Here is a 26,725-nt window from a genome sequence, read left to right on the forward strand (position 1 = left end):
GTGACTGAAAACTTTATCAAATCTTCAGCAACCACCACGACCATGGCGGAGAGGTGCGACCACTGTGATATGTGTGTGTGTGTGTGTGTGTGTGTGTGTGTGTGTGTGTGTGTGTGTGTGTGTGTGCGTGTGTGTGATGTGTGTGTGTGCGCGCGTGTGTGTGTTTGGTTTGTTGGGTGTAGGAGGAAGGGATCGCTTGTGGTACGGTGTAGTTGGATGGATGTATCGTCACCACGTAACCGATCCAGTGGTTGATGCGGTGACCTGTCACAGATCGTCTTCTCCAGAGGGCGGGGACGAGGCGCCATCCTTGCCGTCTCCCTTGCCTGCAGCCTCTTCGACAGCCTCTGCCACGCCGTCGACATCATCAGCAACATCTGTTTCGTCAAATTCTGCGGCAGTGTCTTCAGAGCTGCCATTGCCCCTCATTGGGTCTGTGGTGCTCGTGTCATGGGATGACAATTCAACACGTACGCAAACTCTGCGATTGTGTGCGTGTACATGTGTGTGCGTGCGTGTGTGCATGTGTGTGCGTGTTGTGTGTTTGCGTGTGTGTGCGTGTGTGCGTGTGTGCGTGTGTGCGTGTGTGCGTATATGTGCACGTGTGTGTGTGTGATTGTAGTTGTGCTCGATGTACGTTGACACCTTTTGATGAGCCTGTTTTGTTGCTGGTCCATACCATTGCGAGACTGGCTTCGACATGAGTTGTCGCAGTTCGAGGCGCATCTCTGTCTTTCTTCTCCTCTCACGCATGCGCTCATGCATCCTTTCATTCGTAGATGAGGCCACCGTAGTGCAGTCGCGAGAGCGGAGGCCTGGCCAGTTGGAGTACTACGTCCACTACCTTGCATGTAGGAGCCATATTACTGTGCATTGTCGAGAGGAGCCCAGTTGTGTGCAATTAATCGCTCTGTGTTCTCCTCGTGAATGACTGCGCCACTGAGCGATTTCTTGTTGCTCATCATCAATACAAACTACCCCTCCCTCGCACCATTGTCTTCGTGCCATCCTGTCTCGCTTTGCAGATGATCGACGCATGGACGAGTGGGTGGCGCTCTCTCGCATCGATCTCGAAGACTACAAAAAGCAGCTTGAAGGCGACAAGCCAGACGGTCCAAAGGTGTGTGCATGCATGAACGTGTGTGTGTGTTTGTGCTTGCGCGCATGTACGTGTGCGTGTGTGTATTTGTGTATTTGTGTGTGTGTGTGTGTCTGTGTGTGTGTATGTGCGTGTAACCGTGTGTATTTCATGAGATGTGTTTATTTTTGTGTTGACAAGCAAGGTTTCAACTGACACTGTTGTGCACTGGAACTGATGTGATGCCTCTTATGATCCATCGACAACACACACACACACACACACACTTACTCACTCACACACACACACACTTACTCACACACACACACTCACTTACTCACTCACTCATTCACTCACTCACACTCACTTACTCACACACACGCACTCACGCACACACGCACGCACGCACGCACTCACACACACACACACACACACACACACACACACACACACTCATTCACTCACTCCCTCACATACATCGACCTCATTCCGGGTGCAGTCTTCAAAGCGCACGTGGGAGCCGACGCGGAAGGTGACGCGCAACATGAAGCGAAAGACAGAGGCAAGTCACATGGGTCGTGCAGGCACGGGCGGCAGCCAGGCGTCCCTGGATGCTGTTGAGCGCGAGTACGAGAAGAACACGAAGATCAAGCACATCACAAGCGTGTACTTCAGCAAGTACAGGCTGAGTGCCTGGTATTTATCACCATATCCAGAGGAATACGGTGCGCTTGCGTTTGTCTTGGTTCTGAAGTGGATAGTGGAATTACATGCATGCATTATTGTTTTGCTGTGTGATTGCAGCGTGTTGTGAACGCAACGTTGCTGCACCCATACACATATACATACACACACTCTCTCTCTCACTTTCGACCAACTCACACGCCATGTGTTTGCACGTGCGTGCATGCATCAGGGAAGCTGCCTCATTTGTATGTGTGCGAGTGGTGTTTCAAGTACATGGCGCACCGCCACGCCCTCCTCACGCACACATGTACACGCCGATGTCCTCCCGGCCGCGAGATCTACAGGTGAGTGTGTGTGCGCGCGCGCGTGTGTGTGTGCATGTGTGTGTGCATGTGTGCGTGTGTCAAGACGCTAGGGACGCAGGGCAATGGTCAGACAATGGTGAATGGTGGAGCGGGGGAATTGTTACGCAAGGAGCGCCGACATGAACGGCAGTCACAGTCTCTCTGCTGTCGTGACTGCCTCACCATGTCCGCTGCTTCCCCTCTGTGTACTGTTGGACAGAAAACACCACATCTCCATGTACGAGATCGACGGTGCACAGGAAAAGCTCTATTGTCAGAACCTCTGTCTCTTTGCAAAGGTGCCCACTGCATGCTGCTGGTGGTGGTGGTGGTGGTGGTGTGTGTGCGTGAGTGCGTGTGTGTGGTGAAAGTGTGCTGCTTGTAAGCGTGCATATATGCATCAGTGATTCGTTTCACAACACCAATGCATACATGCATATCAAAGTACACAACTGCACATGTACAGTTATGCAAAGCTTGCTTGCAAGCAACCATGCATGTCTCACCTATTCCTCATCCTCCCCCCTGTTCATCCCGTCCCTATTGCTGCCACCTCCAGCTGTTTCTTGACCGCAAGACGCTGTACTTTGACGTCGGCCCGTTTATGTTTTACGTCCTCACACACGTCGACGACACCGGTGCACACGTCGTCGGATACTTCTCAAAGGTGCGCGCGCGTGTGTGCATGTTTGCGTGTGTGCATGTTTGCGTGCGTGTGTGCGTTGAAGGGTCGCCATGTTGCTCTTGAGTCAGCCTTGCGATTGGGTTCTTTATCACCCCTGACGCTCCCACACGCCCCCACGCACTCGCACACACACACACACACACACACACACATACACACTCACTCGCGCACACACTCATGCATACACTCACACAAACACACACACACACACACTCACTCGCGCACCGACCGCCCACCGCCTGTTTGTGGTTTACAGGAGAAAGAGTCGCATGAGAACAACAATCTCGCGTGCATCTGCACATTTCCTCCATATCAACAGCGCGGCTACGGTCGATTCCTCATCGAATTCAGTGCGTTCACAACCACACGCGTGAATGGCTGAGGAAATGGCTGTTTGTTTCTCTCGTGTCTGTTCACACACGCACGATCATCGCAAGCTCCTTCCTGACCCCTTTCACTGCACCACCACCGCCACCACACTTGTTTAACCACCACCACCACCACCACACTTTTGTTTAACCACGACTTCACCTTGATCCCCACCTCCATAGGCTACGTTCTGTCGCGGCTGGAGGGCCGGATTGGCGGTCCGGAGAAGCCGCTCTCTGATCTCGGGCTGATTGGCTACCAGAGCTACTGGGCATGGTGCGGTTCGATGGGTGGTGATGGTGGTGATGGTGGTGGTGATGATGGTGGTGGTGACGGGTGTGACACAACGGGAGAAACAGAAGTGGTGCATGTGCATGTGCATGTATGTGTGTGTGTGTGTGTGTTGATGTTGATGTTGATGGTGACTACGGTTGTCTGTGATGTGGATTTACACGTGTGCATGTTTTGCCACCGCCAGTCACCCTTCAACTGCGATGCTCACGCTCATTGCGTGTGCGTGTGCATGTGTGCGCCTGTGTGCATGCGTCATTTTTTCGCTTTTGTTTGTGCAGGGAGTTGCTGACGGCGCTGCACAAGACGGACGAGCCGGTCACAACAGCACAGCTCTCTGCACGCACAGGGTATACCGACGCTGTTTTGTTTGTTTTGTTTGAGAACTCGCATGCAACCACATGACACACACACACACACACACACACACACACACGCTTCCGCCCCTCACGCGCCTTTACCTTGTCTCCGCCCCCCCCCCTCCTCTCTTCTGACAACAGCATCACGCAGGATGACGTTGTGGCGACGCTGCAGTGGTTGGACCTGATCAAGTACTGGCGCGGCCATCATACCATCTGCTACACCACCAAACAGCTCCACGCCGCCACCGTCATGAGGAAACTCAGGTGTGTGTGTGTGTGTGTGTGTGTGTGTGTGTGTGTGTGTGTGTGTGTGTGTGTGTGTGTGTGTGTGTGTGTGTGTGTGTGTGTGTGTGTGTGTGCGTGTGTGCAGCATCTGCAAAACCGCGTGGGCAGCATCATTCAGGCAGAGCTGGTTGAGGGCGGACATGCCGTCGTCGCACTTTCGTCCTCCGTTTTGGCTCCCCTCTCGCTTTCTCATCACCAGACGATGTCGATCGCGCACGTTGCAGGCCTCCAAAGCTTGAGGTTGACACGCGCTGTCTGCGCTGGTGTCCGCCGACCGCACCGCCGAAGGAGGAGCGCGCTGCTGGTGGCGATGACGCGTGACCCAGTGCACTCCACGAAACACGCCGCCTGCAACGTGTACACACACAGACACACACACACACACGCACATATCCACACTGGTACACACACATACACATACACACACACACACACAGATACATGCACTGGTACGAGCTCGCAATTGACATGAGAAGCAGTGTGCCTCCACATTCCGTCTTCATTGCTGCTGTTGCTGTTGTTCGTAGGACTTTGCTGTGGATAAGCTATCCCTAGCCTAGCATTTGTTCGTCTTGCGCGTGGTGTGTGCGCGTGTGTGGTTGAGTTGTTGATGTGCGCACGCACTTGCAAGCACAGCAGCCAATGGTTGTCTGACCCCACCACCCACTTTCACTTCCCCTCTCCTCTCTTCCTGTTTTTCGAACTTGTTCTGACGCTGTAATAATTGACACATGTTTGGATGTTTTCGGCACCGTTGCAGTGGAATGCGTGGGTGGGCGAATGTGTCAAAGGGTGTCAGGTCGGTTACAATTGCAGCGAGACAAAATGTAACAACTTCACATATGCACACGCGGAAGCACACGCACACGCACAGCGACAGTGTGTGGAGAAATGGACACGTTGCCATGAACAACAAAAGCGCTGCCTCAGCCCGCGTGTATGTCAGCGTATGACGTCGGCTTCCTGTATCGCCGAAACGACCGCTGCTTGACGGGACGCGCGTTGGCGGCCGCCATGGCATTCGCAGCGTCATCACCGCCAGCAACCTCCTTCTTCGTCGCCTCCGCCCACTGCTTCGTGCGGTGGCGCGCTGACTGCGTGCGCGGCATCCGTGGTGGCTGCGGCTGTCGTGCTGGTGAGCGGTGCACGGGGGCACTCGCCACCCTCATCCTCTTCCCACCACCCCTGCCACGACCACGACCACGACCACGACCACGAGATGACGTGTCGCTGTCTTCGGCATCGTCGGGGGTATCGCCGCGCCTGTGCTCAATGGCTTTGAGCCGCTGGTCGAGGTGCTCTAGGTTGACCATAAGATCTTGCTCAAGCACCTCAAGCTCACCGATAGCATCGTCCACACTCTGGTTCACAAGCTGGCGCGTCTTGTATGACGACGGCAACGATGGCGACGAGCGACCCTTGCGTGCCCCTCCAGGCTGCTGCCTGCCATATCTCCGCCCTGCACTTGCATCAGACTGCAGCCGCGTGCGTGCGTGTGCATGTGCGTGTGTGTCTGCGTGTGCGTGTGCGTCGTCGCTGAGCTCCTGCTCCAGCTCAAGGAACAGCTGCATGCTGTCCAGCACTTCACCAGCGGGTTTTCGCGTCACCAGACGCGTGCGCGGACCGTGCGGGTGTTGATACTGTTGCTGATACTGTTGCTGGTGCTGGTGCTGGTGCGAAGGTGCATCGGACACACCCCGTGATGGACGCACGCGTGCATGTGCGCGCTGGACAGACGGGCCGGCAATCTTTGCGCGTGTGAGCGGGTCGTGCTGCACAACGCGCTCACCACTAGCCGTCTTGAGGTGCAGCCGCCTGCCTTGCCACCTGTCGCGCGCCGCTGCTGTTGGCTCGTGGCCGCGGCGGTGTGGCATCTTGTATTGCACAACTGTCGCCTCGTTCCCCGCACCGTGTCTTTGCTGCTGCTGCTGCTGCTGCTGCTGCTGCAGTGGATGTTGCGGATGTGGATGTTGTGGATGTGGGTGGGATTGTTGCTGCTGCTGCGGATGTGGGTGGGATTGTTGCTGCGGCACTCGTTGTTGCTGTTGCTGCTGCTCTGAGCTCTTGGTTGTGTGTGAGGTCGGGTGCTGTGGGTAATGGTACACGTGTTGCTTCTGCTGCTGGAGCTGGTGGTGACGCACAGCCCGTTGCCTTCGACCTCCCCCACCACTTCCTCCGCCAGCCTCCTCGTCATCATCACCACCACCACCACCACCACCACGATCATTGCGCTCATCACCAGCACCAGCATCGCCACGATCATCACAACCGTCACGGTCCAAGAAGCGCACGCTTCCACTTCCGCGCCGTCGTGCAGGGCCATTTGCTGTTTCGTCTACAAATGTCGATGGCCCAATGCGCGCGGGTTTGTACGGGCCCGGGATGTGACTGCCAGCCCTGTGCATATGTGCCACACCACTCTCATCGTCCCACGCCTGTTGGTGACGCTGGGTGTGATGGTGGTGGTCGTTGTCGCTGCTCCGGTCTTCATCGCCCACCATGTTGTGTTCACTGCGTCGCATGCGGTCGTGGAACGGCTTTGACTCCCTGCGCATCATCACGGGCGGTGGCACGCGGCGAAAGCGCGTGTGCAGCTGCAGCTGCGACTGCGACTGCGAGCGTGAGCTTGGGCGTGGCTGCTGCGCTTGTTGTGGCGGTGGGTGGGGTACACGCGATGGTTGGAAATCGTGTTCTCGTTGCACACTGTCATGATGCTGCTGATGTTGGTGGTGCTGGTGGTGCGGCTGACGAGTGGCAACTGCGTGTGTGCCATGTACTTGTTCATCGTGGTCAAGCCAGAACGCGTCCTCCCCGCCATCAGACACCTCCCCGTCGTCCAGACTGTCGTCCGTGCAGGCGCCACCGCCATCATCGTCATTGTCATGGTGACGCGAATACAAGTGGGCGGCCCCACCACCAGCAACATCGCGTTCATGCTGTTGCTGCTGCTGTTGCTGCTGCTGCTGATGTTGTTGGTGGGGATCTTGGCGTTGTTTGGTGTGGTAGTGATAGCCCAGATCACTCTGATCGCTCTTTCCATGTTGCGGTGTTGTGTGGTTCGGCACGTGTGCGTAACCACCCCGCTCCTCAACTGCAGAGTTGCCCCATCTGCCATCCGTGTCGTGTGGAGGCGGTGATGCGCTGGCAAACTGGACGCGCGGTGATGGCCGGTGCTGCTGGTGCTGGTGCTGGTGCTGGTGCTGGTGCTGATGCTGCTGATGCTGCTGGTGCTGGTGCTGATGCTGGTGCTGCTGGTGCTGCTGCTGCTGTTGTTGTTGTTGTTGTTGTTGTTGTTGTTGTTGTTGTTGTTGTTGTTGTTGTTGTTGTTGTTGTTGTTGTTGTTGTTGTTGTTGTTGTTGTTGTTGTTGTTGTTGTTGTTGGTGGTGGTGGTGGTGGTGAGCTGCGTGTGCCGCTGTTGCTCCTGCTGTTGTTGTCGCTGATGTGTGTGAGGGTGGCGAATGCTGGTCGCGTGCGGGGTTGTGGTGACTGCGAGCTGGGTGCTGGTAGTGATCATCGTGTCTTGAAGGCTGTTGGTGTTGGTGATGCACCACTGCTGGGTTTTGAATATAGTCGCGCAGCTGGTGCTGGTGCTGTTGCTCTTGGTACTGGCGCACGGCCTTGAGGGCCTGGGCCAAGATAGCGTCGGCTTGCGATGGCCCGGCTTTCTTGGAGCGGGTTGACGCCGCGCTGTCTGGCCTTGTGCGGCTGCCCATGCTGCGGACTGATCCGCTGCGTGACCGAGGTCGCGATGACGCAGCCGACCGCCTTCCACGGGTGGTCTCGTGCAGTGCACTGATGTGCTGGCGCAGCTTGGACTTGCGCTCAGCGAGCACGCGCTCTCTTCGCTCTTCCTCTTCCCGCTTCAACCGCGCCCGTTTCTCCTGCATCTTCCTGCAGGGGAAGACGTGTGTGTGTGTGTGTGTGTGTGTGTGTGTGTGTGTGTGTGTGTGTGTGTGTGTGTGTGTGTGTGTGTGTGTGTGTGTGTATGGGGTGGATGTCGGTGAGTGTGCCAGCAAGAGAGAGAGAGGGGGGTCTGTAATGTAAACAGTGCTTGCTGTCGGCGGTTACCTTGGACACGTGCTCACATTGACAGCAGGCAACAGCACTAACACGTGCACACCAGCAAGCGTGCCAACAGCAAGCGTGCCAGCAGCAAACGTACACACACACACACACACACACACACACACACACACACACACACACACACACACATCCAGACAGACAGACACATCCAGACACAGACGCACACACACAGAGACGCACACACACACACAGACGCACACACACACACACACAGACGCAAGCGCATTGAGGACGCACTTCCATCTGCGCTTCGATGCTTGTTGCATTTCTTTGAGTCGATGCTGCTGTTCATCCTCCGTCTGTCGCTCAGTAGCTGCATGCTCCTGTTCACGCTGGTGCTCAATCCTCGCATAGCGTTGCGAGTATGCACCGTTCCGCAGCGTCATCATCACCCCATGTGGTGTTGTTGCTGCTGTCTTGTTGGTCTTTGTTTCTCCTTGTTGTGTGCTACCACGCCGCCGCTATTGTCAGGCCACTTGCTTGTGACAAGTCGCTTGCTTGGGACAGGCTGCTTGCTTTTTGACAGGCCGCTCAGCTGCCACCACTGCCTACCCAGTGCTTGCTTGCTTGCTTGCTTGCTTGCTTGTCTGTCTGCCTTGTTCTTGTTCCCCGTCTCCCTTCACCTTCTTCGATGTTTGGTGCTTGTTGTTGTTGTGGTCGTTGGGGTGGCGGCGGTTTTATGTATGTCTTGTACCATTATTCCAAACCCGCCACCATCATCAAAGCCGCGGATGAGCGGGCGGCCAAGAAACACAAAGGCGCGGGTGAGCGCGCGCAGTGTGGCGCGTGCGAGCACCAAGCAAGCGAGCGAGAGCACCGCGGCTGCAGCCACAGTGAACGGCAATGGCAGCGACAGAAGTAGTAACACCAAGAGCAGCAGCAACAGCAACAGCCACATCGGTGACCACAGTGTGCTGTTGGAGCATGAGACAGAGGCGCTCAAGCGGTTTTACACGGGGGTGATTGAGAACGCACAGTCACTGTGCAGTGTGCAGCAAGAGCTGCTGGACAACCTGCAGGCAAGATACACCGAGCTCCTGGCCCAGCGTGCTCAGGCTCTTCGGGAAGAAGAACATCTCATCCGCGCCTTCAAACGCATCCAGCGCAGACAAAAGAAGGAGGAGCGCAACCAGCACAAACAAGAGGATGCACTGCAACCGAAACAAAACGCCAGCGGCACACGCGCTCGTAGAGGACACGCCCAACAACCAGCAGAGGGCAGACAACACGAAGAAGGGAAAGGAAAAGGGAAAGGGGAGAAGGCAGGCAAGGAAAAAGAACGAGAGCAGGGACAAGACGCTGGCGTGCGTGACGGGGATGAAGGCGGGAGGCGCAGCCCGTCCAGAAAGAACCCCAAGACTTGTTCTTCTTCTTCTTCGTCATCTTCTTCAACTGGAAGAGGCCGACCAAGGAGGAGCACACGGTCCGCTGCGCGAGCCACGGACGCCCACAGCAGCGCCACAAGCTCGCGCCAACTTCGCAGCGGCCACAAACGTACTTCTGCATCGTCCGCTGGTCGCAAGCAACACATACCCTCTTCATCGGCCCCAGATCATTAGCAAGACACGACGCATGGCTTGTTCATCGCCATGTGCGTCGTGTTGTTTTGTGTGCCCCAGACTTCACCCGCTGCTCTTTGCCTGTGCTGGGGTTGCTGTTGAACACTTTGCTCAGCTGCAAGCTGCCGGTTGCCGTGACCGTTATTGCACTGCGCTGGCGTCACCTATTGCTGCATTGGTGTTTTTGTCGTTTGGTTCTTTCATCAGCCAGCACGCGTTGCAAGGGCGAGAGGGGGTAACTAACGGCTGCAGCCAACAGCCCAGATACACGAGTAAACAACACAGGCAAATAAGAACGACCAGGTTGCTTGTCGTTGTTGCAAAGAAACAAGCAACGGCCATTGGAAGGTAGAGGGAGGAAGGTGGTTTGAGACGAACCACTCACAGCACGCGCGTGTGCTGAGCGAGGAGGGAGAGAGAGAGAGGGGGGGGGGGTATGAACATGGCGACACTAAGGAACGCAGGACAGGGGCAAGGGAACAGAAAAGAACAAGGAGAATAACGAGGGGGGAAAGGAGGAAAGGAGGAAGGGGGGGGGAAGGAGAGGAGACACCACGCGTCACATGTAAGCCGACAAACAGCACATCATCTTTCCTAACTTGACACTGACACAGCCATGATGGGGCCAGCGAGACGCTTGCAGTCGAGCGAGTCCGACGACGCAGTCAATGACCACCCAACACCGGTATCACGACCGGAAGGATGACACAACCACTTGCAGCACAGCCTCCGTAAATGGCATGGACTTGGTGCGAACGGCAGCATGCAGCGTAGGTGCGTCGACACGCCAGTGAATCAGGCACACGCGGTCCGAATTGTTAAGCAGCTGCAAGAAGCAAAGCGATGGAGATTGTTTGGGGGTGGGAGACGGGGGAAGGAGGCAAGTGCAGATGTGAGATAGCTGAGGGGTATGGCGACAAAGAAAGCAGCAGCAAGAACAACAACAGCAACAGCAGCAACAAGAACAACAACCAATCAACAGCAACAAACCTGTCCGGCCATAATGACTTCGGCACCAATGATGGCAACAGTCGAGAGGTGCAGTGTCTCAAGCGCACTCGACGAGAGGTCGTCCACCGTTGTCACAGGGGAGGACGTAATCATCTGCGCACGCTCGGCCGTGCACTGCGACTGCCACATGGCACCAAACTCCTCCGTGCTGAGCGACAATGGGCGCAAAAAGTCGGGCGGACTCAGCGGAATCTTGAAGCGCAGCGTGCGCGTCGCACCGCCTTGCAGATACGTCGTCTGCCCCTGGATGGACATGCCAGCACTAATGCTCGCTGCAATCCACGACGTACGCTGAGTGGCGCTGCCGCCGGCGCTCGTCTTCATGCCAAACTTGGTCTCCAACTTGTGTGCGTCAACACGGTCGAGCCCGCGTGAGCCGTCGAGCTTCGTCACAAGCCCCGACGACACGTGGCTCGTCATGTTCTTCACATGCACATCCACGTGCACGCAGTCATCGGCCTGCTCCTTCACGTACGACACAACAAAGTTGTCGTCCTTCACCAGCAGCGTGCCGGGAATGCCGTCCTCGGCACCATCGCCGCCCGCCGTGGATGCGCTGGTCGTGGCCTCTGCCGAGTTGCTCGGCATGAGCAGGCCTCCATCACCGCCACCAGTCGAATCGGTCGATGACTCGCCAAATCCGCCAAGGGACAGCAGATCCATGCCGCCGCCACCACCGTTGGTGCTCGAGCTGGCGTACTGTGGCTGTTGCTGCTGGGATGAGGAGGAGGACATGCTCAGGCCGCCCAGGCCAAAATCATCATCCAGCCCGCCCAACAAATCCTGGCCGGATGTCTGCTGCTGCTGCTGCTCTTGAGCGTTAGAAACAGGCAAGCTGCTGGACATGAAGTTGTCGTATGATGGCGGGGGAGGCGACGAGCTCGTGGTGGCACTGGGCGCAGTTGTTGTTGTTGATGACCCAAAAAAGTCGCCGAGCAGGTCGCCGGCTGCGTCCTGCTGTTGGGCATGGGACGCTGTGGTTGTCGACGTGACTGCGGGTTGGGAATCACCCAAAAGATCCAACCCCATCAAGTCATCACCAGCAGATGGCTGCTGCTGCTGCTGCTGTGGCTCATCATCCAATGACAGGAGGTCGCCTACGGGAGCTGCCGACCTGGCTGCCGTGCTGGCACCGCCATCACGTCTCCTGGCGCCACGCGCGGCCCGGCTTTTCTTCGCCCTCGACCTCCTTGCGGTGCGCGGCGACACGGGTGCATTGTCTGCAGAGACGAAGATGGAGTCCGCCAGTTGCCGCTTCTCCTCGTCCATGGGTCGTGACGCAGCACGCTGCTGGGCCTGGCGCTTGGCTGCTGCCTCCTCCTCGCGGCGTCGCCGATCCTCTTCCTCTTGTCGCTGCTGTTGCTGCTGGTCTTCCTGTTGTTGTTGTTGCTGCTGGTGGCTGGCGCCTTCGGCTGCCTCTGTGGTCGATGGTTGCTCCTGGGCCGCCTGCTGCTGTTGTTTCTTGACCAAATCACCACCACGCCCCCATCTTCGGGCCTTGACCTGCAGTGCTGAGGCAGCCGAGGGCTTGGCAGCTGTGGATGACGCATCCGTGGGGGTTGTTCTGCCCGTGCCTGTGCTGGAGGCATCGCCTGCGCCGCGGTGGCTGGGCAGCTGCGACAACACCGGATCAGCTTGCGCGTTGGAGAAGATGGACTGGTTGAAGGCCGCAGACGAGGATGCCTGGTCCGGGTCTTGCGGCGCCTCGTACGGCTCAAAGTTGAAGGTGGACGCCACGTTGGTGCTCTCTGTGGTGTGGGCGGGCTGCTCCTTGCGAATGTTGATGTCGTGCGCCTCATAGGGACGGGCGCCGTTCTGCAGCGCGGTCTGGACGACCGAGTCGAGGAAGGACAAGTCCTCGTCAACCTCAATGTCCTCACAGCTGGCGTCAATGGGCAGCACCTCGCGCATGAGGCTTCCGTTCTGCACCAGCGCGAGCACCTCGGCGCAGCGCTGCTGGATGTCACTGGACACGCTGGACAGCCAAACTTGCAGCTGGTCGCGCACGGCGTTGGGAAACAGACCCGTCTGGGCAACGAGCTTGGCAATGGCGGTGATGATCCAGCCTTTGGTGGTGGCCTCGTCATCGTACGTGCGGTTGAGCAGGTCACAGACGAGCTGCAGCACAATCTCCTGGTCATAGTCCTCAGCCAAATACGCGTACTCGCCGACGACCCACGCCATGGTCTGCACAAGGACGTCGGGCAAAGAGGGCTCTTCAAGCAGCTCAATGTAGCTCTCCGTGGCAAACACGCGCAGCTCAGCATCCAGCTCATCGTCCTCTGTGCCCTCCGCGATCAGCCGCATCAGGTTGTGCGCAATGCGGTCATGCACCAAGTCACCGGCAGTCTGGAACAGCGTGTTGATCGTCTGCGTCGTGGTGGTGGTGGTGGTAGTGGTAGTGGTGGTGGGGTTGTTGTTCAGAACAACAATGCAGATGTGAGGCAAAAAAGATGAACGGGCGAGTGTGCGTGCGTGTGCGTGTGTGTGAGTTGAGTTTGAGTGCGTGTGTGCGTGTGCGCGTGTGTGCGCGTGAGTGTGTGTGTGTGTGTGTGAAAGGGTGATGACAGTGTTCGAGGACGAAACGGATGGCATGACATGACCAAGTACACCAAAATGCTACATGATGTGTGTGTACGTACCTCGACATACCAGACATTGTCTGGTGCATAGCGCTCCGCCAGCTCGATGATGCGCGGGACGAGATCCTTGCGGAGGTATGTGTCCACCGTGGATTTCAGATACCTATGAGGAGGAAAAAACACGTTGGTGAATGGGGAAGTCGGGATAACACGAATGGGGAGATGACACCAACGACAACCACCAGGAAAAGAAAGCGCGTGAGAGTGCGTGCGTGCATGACAGAACGAGAGAGATGAACAGAGAAGAAAACACGGGGGAAGAAGAGGAAGAGAACCATACACGTGTTCGCACGTTGGGTAATGCTAGTTAACCACGGGTGTTACTGATGAAAAAAGGACAACCAGCGACCATTAATCGTGCTTTTGGTGTTGGCGTTGAAAAACTGTTGACAACAAAGCCCACGAGACAACTGAAATGGCTTTGAAGCTTCGATGAGACGCCGTGTGTGACATTGGTATACGGGGGAGAGGGAGAGAGAGAGAGGCAGAAGAAGAAGGAAAGCTGTGTTGTGCAGTCGAGAGAAGAGAAAAAGGGAGGAAGGTAAGATGTGAAGCCAGCTTCTGTGCGGAGAAAGGAAGCGAGGTGCTTGCTAGGGGGAAGAAGCAATGTACGTACCCAAGGAGCTTTTCGACAATGACTTTGACGTTTGCAGGGTTTGTCATCTTGCAGAGGAGATCGAGCGTTTTCCGCTTCAGGGTCTCGTCGGGATCATCCAGGCACTCAATCACAAGCGCCTTGTGTGGTGACGCATACGACGGGTTCACCTGCAAGGAGAGGGAGAGAGAGAGAGAGTGTGTGTGTGTGTGGGGGGGGGCGTTTTTGAGTGGGTGCCAAGTCAAGACAGACGAACAAGGGTGAGGGACATATACACATGGATAATGAGAACTGCAAGGGCACACGCCACAAACGTCAGGTGCAGCAACCGTGTCAAGGCACCCCCGAAAACATAACATCGTGGTCGTTATCATGACAAAACGACGACAGGCTGACACCTCGAACTTACGGAAACAACAGAGGCCAGCGCGGTGATGCCGAGGTACTTGAGGTTGTTGTTGTCCGTGCGCAGGAAGCGGCCAACACTCTTTGCAGCCAGCTCAACCAGCTGTGAGCTTGGGTAAATCTGGGTGCATGTTAGCACACACTGGTATAGCACAGCTGTAAATCAAACACGCAACGACAATGAGGAGTTGTGAGTGACAGGGAGAAGGGGAGATGGGAAGGGAGGGGGAGGGGAGGGACAGGGGACAATCATACACAATGCCAACATCGTGATTGTGGTGACCACAAGTCAGTGTACTTGTATTGTCCATGACACAAACAACAACAACAACAACAACAACAACAACAACGAACAAACAGGAGCAACAGCGGAAAGGGCCACTGACTGACCGTATGCGGCGCTGCTCTGGATGTCTGCGCGGCGGAGACAATCGCGAAGCACCTCGTACATGGACTCGGAGGCAGCGCGGTCGTCCTTGCCAAGCAGGGCCAGGATCTTGAGAAGCTTGATCTGCATCCAAGGCGCAGGCACTTTGTGATAGTCAAAGTCCTTGGGCAGCCGGTGCTCAACGACCTGCTTCAGGACAGACACAAAACTGGGGACGAGGTCCTTGTTCTTGCTGGCGTCGTCCACAATCATGTCGTAAAACAGGTTGAGCGATGCTGCCATCACACCAGGATCCTTCAGATTGCACGCAAGTTGTCGCGCGTGATTTGTGTTTGCGCAAGTGGAAAGGGGGGAGTTGAGTGAGGTTGTGCGAAGGCGGCAAATTATGAAGCACGGGTGCAGGGTGACGCAAAGGAAAAGGGGGGAAGAGGAAGCAGGAAGGGAGGGGGAGAGAAATGCGCGGGTGTAGCTCGCACGCGGTGGCAAGGGCATGACCAGAGGAAAAAAGGTACCGGTCAGCCCACGAGCTGGTGTGCCAAAAGAAACACACGAGCAAGCGCCAGCGCCACCGAGCCACCACCAAGTCAATGGGGGTTTGGTCTGTCCGCAGTTCCAAAAACCTTTTTCCCATGCGAAAACACGATTGGGAGCAGGCCTGACACATACGTGCGGAGGAAGGAAAGGAAAAAAGGAAGAAAGGAAGAAAGGGAAGGAAAGGAAAGGATAAAATGGGAGGCGAGAGAAGTGGGGCAGGGAAGAGAGGGGAGGGGATGCGAGAAGAAGAAGAAGAAGAAGAAGAAGAAGAGAGAGACGGCAGAAGATGCAAGAACAAGAGAGGAGAATAGAAACCGAGGTCGAGGGCAGCAAGAGTCGTGCCTGAACAACAACAGGTGCTAATTCAGGGGTCTGTTGAGTGTACAACGGGCAGACAGGCATCGTCATGTGTACCTGGTCGTAGAGGGCGCGGCGAATCTTTGGCATGAGGTGTGTGATGCTGCTTGGGGAACGTTGGTAGAAGCGGTGCAGTGCGAGGACAGCCTTCTTCCTGACAATCTCACGGGAGTGGCCGAGCGCTGGCACAACGTATTGCAGGACAGCTGGGATCATTTCTGCGTTGATCAGCTTGCACACCTGCATGACGTGTGGTGAGAGAGACAGAGAGATGGTAGAGAGAGGGTCGAGAGAGAGAGAGAGTGTGTGTGTGTGTGCGTGTATGTGAGTTGAGACGAGATATGGAGCCAAACACAACGTTCAAAAGCGTGAACAGACACCAAACAGCCACAGCCACTGGACACAGCACACGGGGGGTTGTACGTACCACGGTAAGAGCCATGCAGATTTCGACAATGTTGGTGGACTGGAGATCGCGTTGGATGGTGTTGACGAGGAGGTAGATGAGCTCGTGGTCCTCGTGAAGAAGCAAGCTCACGGCCAGGTAGCCCACGCGCTTCTCCAGGAGGGAGGAGTGCTGGGTGAATTTCACGGCGTGGATGTATCCGAACGAAACCTCCTTCCCCAACATCTCGCAGTACAACAAACGAATCAGGTACTCTTTCATTTGTTTCTGCGTGTGTGTGTTGAGTGTGTGTGTGTTGTATGGTGTGGGCGAGGAAGCGTGTGACCAGTGTGAGCAGTGGTGGTGGTGGCTTTGATGAGAAGAGAGACAGCAGGTGCAGCGTGGTTGCGTGCACCACACGAGCCGAGGCAGCGTTTGAAACAAGCGCACAACAGCATGCGCAAGGAGAAGTGCAGTGATGGTCGCACAAACACGCACATACACACACACACACCTTTGTGATGTTGGGTTGGCGCAGTCGCTCTTCCAACACTTTTGCCTCCTTGGCGATGATGCGTGTCTCTTCCTACCATTTTCGTGCAAACAACATAGGACGAACGTGAGTATGTGTGTGTGTGTGTGTGTGTGTGTGTGTGTGTGTGTGTGTGTGTGTGTGTGTGTGTGTGTGTGTGTGCTTTTGCGTGAGCGCCCATGCGTTGTTGGCCCCACATCGGCTCTCTCGCAGCCATTGGCATGACACGTACATGGTTGGTTCCACTCTCGCCAATCGCCTTGATCAGGTTACAAAACTCCTTGCTTGCGCCAGGGGGCACGTTTGCGCCCTGCAAATGGCTGGCGATGAAGCTGGGGAGCTTCGGTGCCCTCGACATGGCTTGTGTGTGTGTGTGTGTGTGTGTGCTGGGTGGCTGTCTTTGTCAGAAACGAGCTCGGCCACCCCCGTCTATCTCTGGGTTGCTTGCGCTGGGTGTGAGTGAGCGGTGTGTGTGTGTGTGTGTGGCAGTGTCGTGTAAAACTGTTGGAAAATATACATAGGTGTCAATGTACACGGGTGTAAAAGCTATCTGGCGTATCCTGTATTCATTTACACACGTGGAAAATTAACAGAAGATGCACACAAACCAGCAGTGAGGCAGAGCAGAAAGGAGAAGCACATGACATGATGGCTGATGCTGCTGCCACCCTCATCCTCCAACTCCTCCACTCCTTGTCGGCATCAATGTGAGCTGTTTCAGCGACGGCCTGCTCCACGACGGCGGTCGTGTCTGCTTCTGCTTCTGTAGTCATCACGGTAGCGGTCCTCTTCTCCTCCACGTCTTCTTTCCGCGTCTCGTAACCTGTCGCGCTCCCGATCTAATGAGGATGGTCGTGAGTGCGCCGCGTGCTGTTGCTGCTGTTGTTGTGAGGAGGAGGAAGGGGGCGGGCCGCGTGCGACGCGTAGCCTGCTGGGCGGAGCAGTGTTGATGGGGCCGCCAAAAGCGGCAGGTGCGGCAGGCGCGGCAGGTGCGGCAGGCGCACCCATCGATGGCGCTGGTGCAAACCCCATGAGACCAGGCTGGGGCGGCGCCATCGGCGGCTGGGTGATCAACGCAGGGCGTGCACTAGACACAGGTGCGCTGGCAGACTCAGACGCGCCCGCTCTTGTCGCTGTGGCTGCAGCCGTGGCTGTGTCTGATGTTGCTGGTGTCAGGTCTGGGGTGGTGTGCGTTGCAGAGGGCGTGCCCGTGGCTGGCGACCCACGGCGAGAAACGCTTGCACCGGTAGAGACGGACGACGTGTCGCCGACGGCTCGCAGCTGCAGGTCCGCCAAGTGACCGAGTTTGGTTGAAGGGAGGGGGAGGAGATGAGAGTGTGCGTGAATGTGTGTGTGTGCGTGTGTGTGTGCGCGCGCGTCGTGTGTGTGTGTGTGTGTGTGTGTGTGTGTGTGTGTGTGTGTGTGTGTGTGTGTGTGTACAGGAGTGCAGCAAACAACAGTTTCACGGTCACACCTGCAAAGCCGGCATGCGGCGATACGCAGATGAGCCACATGCATCAGCGACGTTGGAGATGGAAGAAACAATATCATCCAGCACCACCGGGCCCATTTGATACAGCGCGCGAATCGTGTTTCTGGCATGTATGTGTGATTGTGTGATTGTGAGGATCGTGTGCCGAGTGCCAGATTGCATGATCCTCCCTTATTTGGGGCAGATTGTTGCATTGTTTGGAAACTGCACATATGACAAAGCAGCACGCGAGCAGATAATCCCCCCCCCCCTGCCGCGGACACACACACACACGCACACACGCACACCCGCACACCCGCATGCACGTGCGCACGTGTAAAAAGTACCGCAGACTGTTGGCGGGGCGTACCGGGCATGTGCGACGTGGGATTCGCTGGCGTCAAAAAGCTCGTACCACTGGTCTGGCAGAGAAATGCCTACGTCCGTGCAGGCGAGATCCAGGCACGCGCAGGCGATGGTGGCCGTGGTGTACCGCACAAACACGGTCGTGCGCAGGCCGTCGTTCATGTAGTTCCATGCGCGTTGTGCAAGCGCCTGCGATATGGAAACGTTGGCGCAGATGGTGAGGATGGTGGTGGTGATGGTGTGTGATATGCGTGTGTGTGTTGGAGGTGGGGAGAAAGAATGCACCAATCGATCAGCATGAGAGGATGGTTGTGAAGGGAGGGAGAGAGAGATAGAGAGATAGAGAGAGATGGTGTGTGTGTGTTAAAGAGAGGGGGGGGAGAAAACAGACACGAGCGCACATGAATACACACATGCAACAAAACAAAACAAAACAAAACAAACAAAACAAAACAAAACAAAACAAAACAAAACAAAACAAAACAAAACAAACAAACAGAGGTGAATAAAGGAGGAGTGTAAGGCACGAATACAATAGCCAATTCCATAGGCAATTAAACGGAGATGGCTACCGACAAAGTGGTGCCCAAGACGTTTGTTTCGCTTTTGTATGAAGCCACATTGGTGTGGGATCAAAATGCCACCAGCGTGGTGTATTCAAAAGCTTGGGAGGGAAAATAAAAGGAGAAGGGAAAAGAGGAGGAAAAGAAGGAGGAGGTGGTGGTGTGGAGGAGGAGTAGGAGGAAGACAGGTGGAATGGAATGGAATGCGCACGCGCATACTCGCACACACACGCACACACGCACACACACACGCACAACGTTGTGCACCAAAGCCCACACAGGAGCAAATGCGGAGACACACTCAATTTGCAGAGGATCCAAGCCTCACCTCGTTGTCCTCCAGCGATAACACGCTCTGCATACTGATAATCAACTGCGCCCCCAAATTACAATCTCGCACATGACCACGTGAGCAGATTGGAAGGCAGCGCGCAGCGACAGCATGTCAAACACGCACACGCACGCACGCACAAACGTTGCCGTGACCAGCACGACATTGACACAAACAATACGGTTTGACAAAATGGAAATGGAAACACGCCGCCATGTGGCGCACCTTGTGTGGGTGGTCCAGGTGAACGCAGAACCCGAGCTCTTTGAGCACAAGGCGCTCTGCCTTGATAACGCGGTGCTTGAGGTTGTGGTACGCGTCTCCGCCAAGCTCCAAGGGCTCCACCAGCTGCCCTGGTTCGTAATTCCTGCAAGTGAGCGGCCGTGCACGTCAATACGTTGACCACATTCGACACATTGCCCACGGGTGACGTGTTCGGCAACCACCAAACCACACACACACACACACACACACACACACACACACACACACACACACACACACACACACACACACACACACACACACACACAAAGCGCACTCACACCCACACATACACACACACACACAAAGCGCACTCACACCCACACATACACACACACCTACACGCACGCACGCACGCACGCACGCACACGCACGCACGCACGCACACATACACACCTACATACACGCACAGGGGGCCCTTTGTGGTTGCTGGGTTCCACTTGGGGTCTTAAAGCAACGTACTTTGACATGGTGAAGAGAACATGTCGACACACGTTCATGAGGATACGCAAGCGTTGCTGTTCTTCCTCCACCTTGCTTGCCAAAAACAAGCAGCCCATGGCTGTCACCTATACGAGGGCAGGGCAGGGGAAGAGAAGCGTGGAAGTGTGAGACAACGGCAAGCGAGCAAAAAGAAGCGAGCAACAGCACCAGTACCACCAGCACCAACAACAGCAGCGACAGGCTTTCATTTCGTTGTTTTGTTGTTGTTGTTGCTGTTGTTGTTGTTGTTGTTGTTGTTGTTGTTGTTGTTGTTGTGTGTGTGCGTGTGTGTGTGTGTGTGTGTGTGTGTGTGTGTGTGTGGCAGTTGGGTGCTGCTGTGCTGGATGGTGCACACCTCAAAGCGTTGCGTGGCAAATGACTGTCGATAGTAGAACCGCTGGTACAGGATTTGCGCACACGCCATCACCACCTGCTTACCAACAGCCGCAAGGTGTGCATGTGTGTATGTATGTGTAGTTGATGAGTCACTGTTCACAGGAACCAAGCAGGACAGAACCAGGGGCTGTGGTTTCGCACGCAGCACTGTGCATTAGGATCCTCTCTCTCTCTCTCTCTCTCTCTCTCTCTCTCTCTCTCTCTCTCTCTCTCTCTCTCTCTCTCTCTCTCTCTCTCTCTCTCTCTCTCTCTCTCTCTCTCTCTCTCTCTCTCTCTCTCTCTCTCTCTCTCTCTCTCTCTCTCTCTCTCTCTCTCTCTCTCTCTCTCTCTCTCTCTCTCTCTCTCTGTCTGTCTGTCTGTCTGTCTGTCTGTCTGTCTGTCTGTCTCACTCTCACACACACACGTGGGCGTGCCCACCTGGTTGCAATTGAGGAGGATGCCTGCGCTCTGGATGATTTCGCAGCCAGCGACGCGCAGGCGTGTTTCCAGTTCTTCCGAAACACCATGTGCCCGCGACGGTGTGTTCTGCAAGTCATACCTGTGTGTATGTGAGTATGTGTGTGGGAGTATGTGTGTGGGAGTATGTGTGTGTGAGTGAGTGAGTGTGTGTGTATGTGTGTGTGTGTGTGGTGTGACTTCATTTACTCATGCGTTGCTTCATTCGGCCGTGTGTGTGTGTGATAGAGCTGCTTGCGAACGACCCCTGCAACCATCACCACCACAAACACACACTCTCTCCTCACACCACCTTCCTACCACCACCACCACCTCAATTCCTCCCAAGGCAAACGAACGAACCTGGGCAGAGAGCAGATCATCTGTGGTCGCAGTGCACGCTGCTGCTTTGACGCCTGGCGTCTGGCGTCCCCACGCCTCGCCCTGCCGCCGCTGCCGCCGCTGCCACCACCGCCGCCACGACGACCACCATCACTGCCCTGCCAGCCGCGACTCGACATCTCCGTCCACCACTTTGTAGTGCCTTGTCGGTTGGGGACGAGTGCAATTGGCAAACTACGGTCGCGCAAATTCGGGTGCAAATGGCAAAAAAATCCCGCCTTTACCACCGAGTCTTTCTAGCGATATTTTTAATAACATGCACAATTTTTCTGCACCCACGAGCTCACAAAGCGAGGGCGAGCCAGCAAGCAACAAGAAAATAAAAAAAAATAATCAAACTCGCCAATCACAACCCAGAGCGCGCGGCTGTGCCACCTGCTGCTTCTTCTTCTCTTTCCTCTCTTGTGCCTTGGCGTGTTTGTTGGACACGAGGACATCCAAGCGCACAGCACAATCACTCAAAAGTGCTCTCCATTCATCTGCAGCAGCTTTTGGGGCTTCTTCCTTGCTCTGCTCCGGCTTGTCGAAGGCTGTCACACAGAGCCCAGCCCCCCAGCACCCAGCACCCAGCACCCAGGTGCCAGACATCCCACCACCACCACCACCACCACACCTGAACACGACAACACAGGTGCGCCTTTTGTCCGCTCGCCGCGCTGCGGTCGACACACACACACATACACACGCACACACACACAATGCTCTGGTGGTGCAGCTTGCTTGCCTCGGAGTGTGCAGCCACGTGGCTGTGTGGGGGAGAGGCGAGCGTTGCGGAATGCCTGGGTAGTCTTTGCTACAGGCACACACCCGTGATCTTGGCACAAGCGGCCGAGCGAAGCATACCCACACACATCCATGCACATACATCCACATACATCGACACAAACATCGACACACACACACCCTCGACATAGCGCCACCTCACCTCCAACCACGTGTTTTCGCGCCACCTCTCGTCTGTATTGCTCTCTCTCTCTCTCTCTCTCATCAAACAGCACCATGGGCACAAGGCGGAGGCGCAGGGAACTGTCCGGCAGCGTTGCCAAGGTGTACGCGGACGTGAACGCGCACAAACCCCGCGAGTACTGGGACTACGAGGCCCTCGCGCTGCAATGGGGGTGCGTTTTCCCACACTCTCATGCACACGCACGCACATGCACACATACACACATATGTGCCACAAACGCGTCGACAAACATTGCCCTTGCCCTCTGCACAGGACCTTGTTTGTTGTTCCATCACTTCTGGTGTTTTAACCACACGCGCGACTCTCCACATGCACACGTTGTTGTTGTTGTGTGCTGCTGCTGCTGCTGCTGCTGTTGTTGTTGTTGTTGTTGTTGTTGTTGTTGTTGTTGTTGTTGTTGTTGTTGTTGTTGTTGTTGTTGTTGATTTGCGTGTGGATGGCCCACAGGAACCCAGAGCCGTACCAAATCACATGCAAGCTTGGCCGTGGCAAGTACAGCGAAGTGTTTGAAGGTATCGACACAAGAACAAACAAAACCATTGTCATCAAGGTTCTCAAGGTACGTGCCCTGCCCGAGCATCATGGAAGGCTGTACGCTGCTCTGTTCGAAACACACACAAACTCGCACATGGACTCACTCACACCCTTGTACTCACAACACACACACACACACACACACACACACACACACACACACTTTCTCTCTCTCTCTCTCCTTTCAATGCGAACAGCCGGTGAAGAAGAAGAAGATCAAGCGTGAAATCAAGGTTCTGCAAAACCTCGCTGGTGGTGTCAATGTCATCAACCTTCTCGACGTCGTGCGGGACCCCAAGGTACATGGCACGACCGTGTCGACTCTCACCCACTCACACACACACACACACACACACACTCTCTCTCTCTCTCTCTCTCTCTCTCTCTCTCTCTCTCTCTCTCTCTCTCTCTCTCTCTCTCTCTCTCTCTCTCTCTCTCTTGAGCTTCCCCTCGCCGTATGCACTTCCGAGCACACAGGCTTCCCCCCGCGTACTCACTCTTCATCACGAATACACACATACGAACACACAATTGCAGTCGAAAACGCCGGCTCTCATCTTCGAACACGTCAACAACACAGACTTCAAAGTACGATTGATGCTGCTTAGGTTGCTCTTGCTTGCGGTTTTTCTTGGGTGTGTGTTGCGACGACTGCCTTCCACACCACACACACACACCCTTTACTAACAACGCCATTGACATGATCTTGCTTGTGCTTTTGCAGGTGCTCTTTCCACGCTTCACCCTGCAGGACATCCGCTACTACTTGTACCAGCTGCTCAAGGCATTGGACTTTTGCCACTCCAAAGGCATCATGCACCGCGACGTGAAGCCACACAACTTTATGATTGATCACGAGAAGAAGGAGGTGCGTGTCTCAGTCTTGGGTGACTCTGATCCGCGCGCTGCGTTGCATGTCCCAGTGTGTGTGTGTGTGTGTGTGTGTGTGTGTGTGTGTGTGCGCGCGCGCGCGTGTGTGTGTCTGTGTCTGTGAGTGTGCCAGTGTCTGTCTTCGTGTGTGTCCGTGTCTGTGTCTGTGCATGTGTATACGTGTGTGTGTGCGTTGACACCGCAACGAGCTCACGCCAGCACGGTTTCGCTTGTCTTGTGCTCCTGTGCCATGTTAACAGCTTCGATTGATTGATTGGGGGTTGGCCGAATTCTATCACGCTGGCCGTGAATACAACGTGCGAGTGGCTTCCAGATACTTCAAAGGTGCGCATCTTGTTTGCTTGTGTGTATGTGTATGTGTATGCGTTTGCTTGTGTAAATGAACCTCTGTGTGTTTGTGTGGCATTTGTGTGCCTTGTTTCTGTACACATGCACGTGTGCCTTGTTTCTGTACATATGCACGTGTTCTCAGACTGCTCCACTCGACTCGACTCGACTCGACTCTCATCGCACCGCCTGCCTTTGCGAATCCAATTACTGCTGCGCTGCTGCTGCTGCTGCTGCTTGCTGCATGCAGGCCCCGAACTGCTTGTCAACTTTGAGGAGTATGATTATTCGTTGGATCTCTGGAGCTTCGGCTGCGTCATGGCCAGCATGGTGCGTCATCTGCGTGCTCGAATTTTGTGTATGCATTGGTTGTCTGCATGCTCCGATCCCCTTGTCCTGGCTGCGGCTTGATCTTTGTTTTGCATGTACTTTGACATCGACGACCTGCGTGTTCGATTTTGCGCCTTCCCTCACCGTTGTGCTCGCTCGCTGCGGTCCTTGGCCCACTGCTTCAAATCAGATTTTCCGCAAGGAGCCCTTCTTCCATGGCCACGACAACTACGACCAGGTATGTCGTGGCGCAAACGACCCAACCGCACACACGACCCAACACGCACGCACATCACCCTCCCTTTTCCTTGCCCTTGCCTTGCTTGTCTTTCATCCGCAGCGCCACTCACAACCCCCTTCCCCCCCCCTTCTGTTTTGTATGCGTGCGCATGTGTGTGCGTGTGCGTGTGCAGCTGATCAAGATTGCCAAGGTGCTCGGGACGGACGACTTGCACGCTTACATTGAGAAGTACAAGATTGTGCTCGACCAACACTACCACCAGCTCCTGCCAAAGTGCGTCTCTCCTCGCTCTTGTTTCCTCGCGCAGCCATGCGCTGTTTTGCAAGCAGCAACGCATGAAGCACGCACACTGTGTACGCTCTCTTTGCGTGCTCTCTTGACGATTCATGCCATGCATTCCTTGCTCCATGAGCTCACCTCTCTTGTTCCACGTTTCCACCCGCCAACACACACTCACGCACACTCACGCACACTCACTTGACCATACGCTCGCTATCGCTCTTTGTTCAGCGTGCGCACGGCACCGAAGAACTGGATGCGGTTTGTCAACCCGGAGAACAAGCACTTGGTGACACCCGACGGCATTGATCTTCTCGACAACTTGCTTCGCTACGACCACCAGGTACGCACGTGTACGGCGCCCTTGCTGCGCTCGATTCTGTCACGATTCAATGCGTGGTGTGTAGTGACATGTGGAATGACGCCCCTCCCCCTTGCCACGGCGATGCCTCACCTGCCTGTGATCTGTGTTGTTGCTTTGTGGCTGCAGGAGCGACTGACGGCAACCGAGGCGATGGCGCACAAGTTCTTTGATTCCGTGCGGGAGGCGGGCGCCGAAGAGGCGGGTGTTGCCGACCAGGCAGCGCCAGCGGCAGCATGAACATCACATCGCACCAAAACACGCACGGCCTTTCCTCCTCCGCGCCCCTTGTTCATTCCCTTGCCTCCGCTTGATGTCTTTGATCTCGTCGCTGTGCTAACCGTCAGCCCGTCCGCTTCTTTGTGGTGCCTCGTACCTCGTTGTCGCGCACATGCCCATTGCCATCCCCCCTCCCTCTCTCAGTCCTCAGAATTCTCCAAGTGAATGGCGTGTGACTGCGTGCATGTGATCGTGGGAACGAGTGTCTCAGAGTGATTTGTGTACGTGAGTGAGTGATTGAGTGATGGAGTGCAGTTACAGCTGTTTTGTGGTCTTTGGCTCAGGTCGTATCACTGTGGTGTTGTTGTCGTCAAATCAGAGGGGTTGCTTTGCCCTGCCACGTCGATACACTTCTTCATCCCCTCCTGGATCGTTTGGTCCCCCTGTCCATTTCTTCTGCTTCTCCACCCCCCCCCATGCGTGATTCTTGGTTTGCTTTTCAGTCTCGTGCAGTGTTTGGACCGGCTTCATTGTTTCTCTCCCCACGCCATCTTTGCGCAGCCCCTTTTGTCTTCTTCTCTTTCAACGTCTTACCCTTCCCAGTGCTTCTTGTTTGTCCTACCCTTGTTCTTTGTTGATGTATCTAAAGTAACCACTACAAGCGTAAGCGTGACCCTGCTCTGGTGTATTGTGCTGTGCTGTCACTCTTCACCGCCAACATCTCGCCTCACATGACACCACCTCCGCAACCTTTTCTCAATGTTTTGTTTTCTTGCTCCTCAGTTGGTGCTGTGTCATGAATGTCACGACGTGTTTGGTTCGTGTTCCCTTTCCATTCATGATGCTGCTACTGATGATGAGTGGGGATGTGCTTTCGTTGTGTGTTGTTGTTGTCGTCATGTCACATCATTAGCGCCTTGATGCTAGCTGGTAAAAACACAACATCAATACTCGGCTCTGGTCACAACCTCGGCGAAATGAGCAGGGTGGGCATCATGTGATGTTACAAGCAACACTTTGACAAACACCATTCTGATACATGTGGCATACAGGTGCCATACGACGACTGGGGTTCCATTACGTCATGTTAATGTGGTGCTGGAACTATGCTATGCAATAGAGACTGTGTGTGACCCATGCAAGAGCATGGCCAGGGCGTGCAGGTGCTGCATTTGCTGCAGCCCAGCAGAGATGAACGCGAGCAGGTGTGTCGCGCACGACGACGCATGCGGGCGAATGTGCGCATTTGCTTGCAGCAGCATCTGTGTTG

At 55.4% G+C, this 26,725-nt stretch overlaps 7 protein-coding genes across 7 annotated transcripts in view; 3 read left to right on the forward strand and 4 right to left on the reverse strand.

Annotated features, from left to right (window-relative positions):
- The first annotated feature begins 25 nt into the window (after positions 1 to 25).
- Positions 26 to 4,835, forward strand: PTSG_03996 (uncharacterized protein). The gene is made up of 13 exons (XM_004994836.1): positions 26 to 53; positions 274 to 470; positions 780 to 851; positions 1,026 to 1,120; positions 1,578 to 1,803; positions 1,995 to 2,109; positions 2,330 to 2,408; positions 2,669 to 2,776; positions 3,051 to 3,144; positions 3,346 to 3,439; positions 3,736 to 3,804; positions 3,955 to 4,080; positions 4,326 to 4,835. Exons 1-13 carry the CDS (start codon positions 43 to 45, stop codon positions 4,420 to 4,422), a joined length of 1,383 nt encoding a protein of 460 aa, XP_004994893.1. The 5' UTR covers positions 26 to 42; the 3' UTR covers positions 4,423 to 4,835.
- A 192-nt stretch (positions 4,836 to 5,027) lies between these two features.
- On the reverse strand, positions 5,028 to 8,576 carry PTSG_03997 (uncharacterized protein; the record flags this gene model as incomplete). Its single annotated transcript, XM_004994837.1, has 3 exons — positions 5,028 to 7,367; positions 7,650 to 7,992; positions 8,425 to 8,576. 3 exons carry the CDS (start codon positions 8,574 to 8,576, stop codon positions 5,028 to 5,030), a joined length of 2,835 nt encoding a protein of 944 aa, XP_004994894.1.
- A 318-nt stretch (positions 8,577 to 8,894) lies between these two features.
- Positions 8,895 to 9,916, forward strand: PTSG_03998 (uncharacterized protein). The gene has a single exon (XM_004994838.1). It carries the CDS (start codon positions 8,919 to 8,921, stop codon positions 9,744 to 9,746), a length of 828 nt encoding a protein of 275 aa, XP_004994895.1. The 5' UTR covers positions 8,895 to 8,918; the 3' UTR covers positions 9,747 to 9,916.
- A 228-nt stretch (positions 9,917 to 10,144) lies between these two features.
- Positions 10,145 to 17,133, reverse strand: PTSG_12113 (uncharacterized protein). Its single transcript, XM_004994839.1, has 10 exons — positions 16,828 to 17,133; positions 16,578 to 16,649; positions 16,106 to 16,351; positions 15,736 to 15,918; positions 14,790 to 15,081; positions 14,404 to 14,555; positions 14,016 to 14,164; positions 13,400 to 13,502; positions 10,737 to 13,127; positions 10,145 to 10,572 (listed from the first exon to the last, which is right to left on the reverse strand). Exons 1-10 carry the CDS (start codon positions 16,951 to 16,953, stop codon positions 10,435 to 10,437), a joined length of 3,852 nt encoding a protein of 1,283 aa, XP_004994896.1. The 5' UTR covers positions 16,954 to 17,133; the 3' UTR covers positions 10,145 to 10,434.
- PTSG_12114 (uncharacterized protein) lies at positions 17,102 to 21,399 on the reverse strand. The gene is made up of 9 exons (XM_004994840.1): positions 21,268 to 21,399; positions 20,887 to 21,007; positions 20,429 to 20,503; positions 20,053 to 20,159; positions 19,552 to 19,693; positions 19,324 to 19,368; positions 18,437 to 18,621; positions 18,070 to 18,190; positions 17,102 to 17,876 (listed from the first exon to the last, which is right to left on the reverse strand). The coding sequence occupies exons 1-9, from the start codon at positions 21,285 to 21,287 to the stop codon at positions 17,313 to 17,315; spliced, it is 1,380 nt and encodes a 459-aa protein (XP_004994897.1). The 5' UTR covers positions 21,288 to 21,399; the 3' UTR covers positions 17,102 to 17,312.
- A 254-nt stretch (positions 21,400 to 21,653) lies between these two features.
- PTSG_04001 (CMGC/CK2 protein kinase) lies at positions 21,654 to 26,468 on the forward strand. Its single transcript, XM_004994841.1, has 12 exons — positions 21,654 to 21,937; positions 22,302 to 22,424; positions 22,721 to 22,832; positions 23,005 to 23,106; positions 23,345 to 23,395; positions 23,532 to 23,675; positions 23,938 to 24,022; positions 24,276 to 24,355; positions 24,546 to 24,593; positions 24,769 to 24,869; positions 25,107 to 25,218; positions 25,366 to 26,468. The coding sequence occupies exons 2-12, from the start codon at positions 22,306 to 22,308 to the stop codon at positions 25,474 to 25,476; spliced, it is 1,065 nt and encodes a 354-aa protein (XP_004994898.1). The 5' UTR covers positions 21,654 to 21,937; positions 22,302 to 22,305; the 3' UTR covers positions 25,477 to 26,468.
- Positions 26,134 to 26,725, reverse strand: part of PTSG_04002 (uncharacterized protein) — an 8,410-nt gene continuing 7,818 nt past the window's right edge. The window contains exon 24 of the mRNA XM_004994842.1: positions 26,134 to 26,725. This exon is cut by the window's right edge and continues 37 nt beyond it. Within this exon, the coding sequence (XP_004994899.1) occupies positions 26,565 to 26,725 (161 nt within the window). The 3' untranslated portion in view covers positions 26,134 to 26,564.

The sequence above is a fragment of the Salpingoeca rosetta genome, assembly GCF_000188695.1.
Source record: "Salpingoeca rosetta unplaced genomic scaffold supercont1.9, whole genome shotgun sequence".
NCBI classification, from domain to species: domain Eukaryota; class Choanoflagellata; order Craspedida; family Salpingoecidae; genus Salpingoeca; species Salpingoeca rosetta.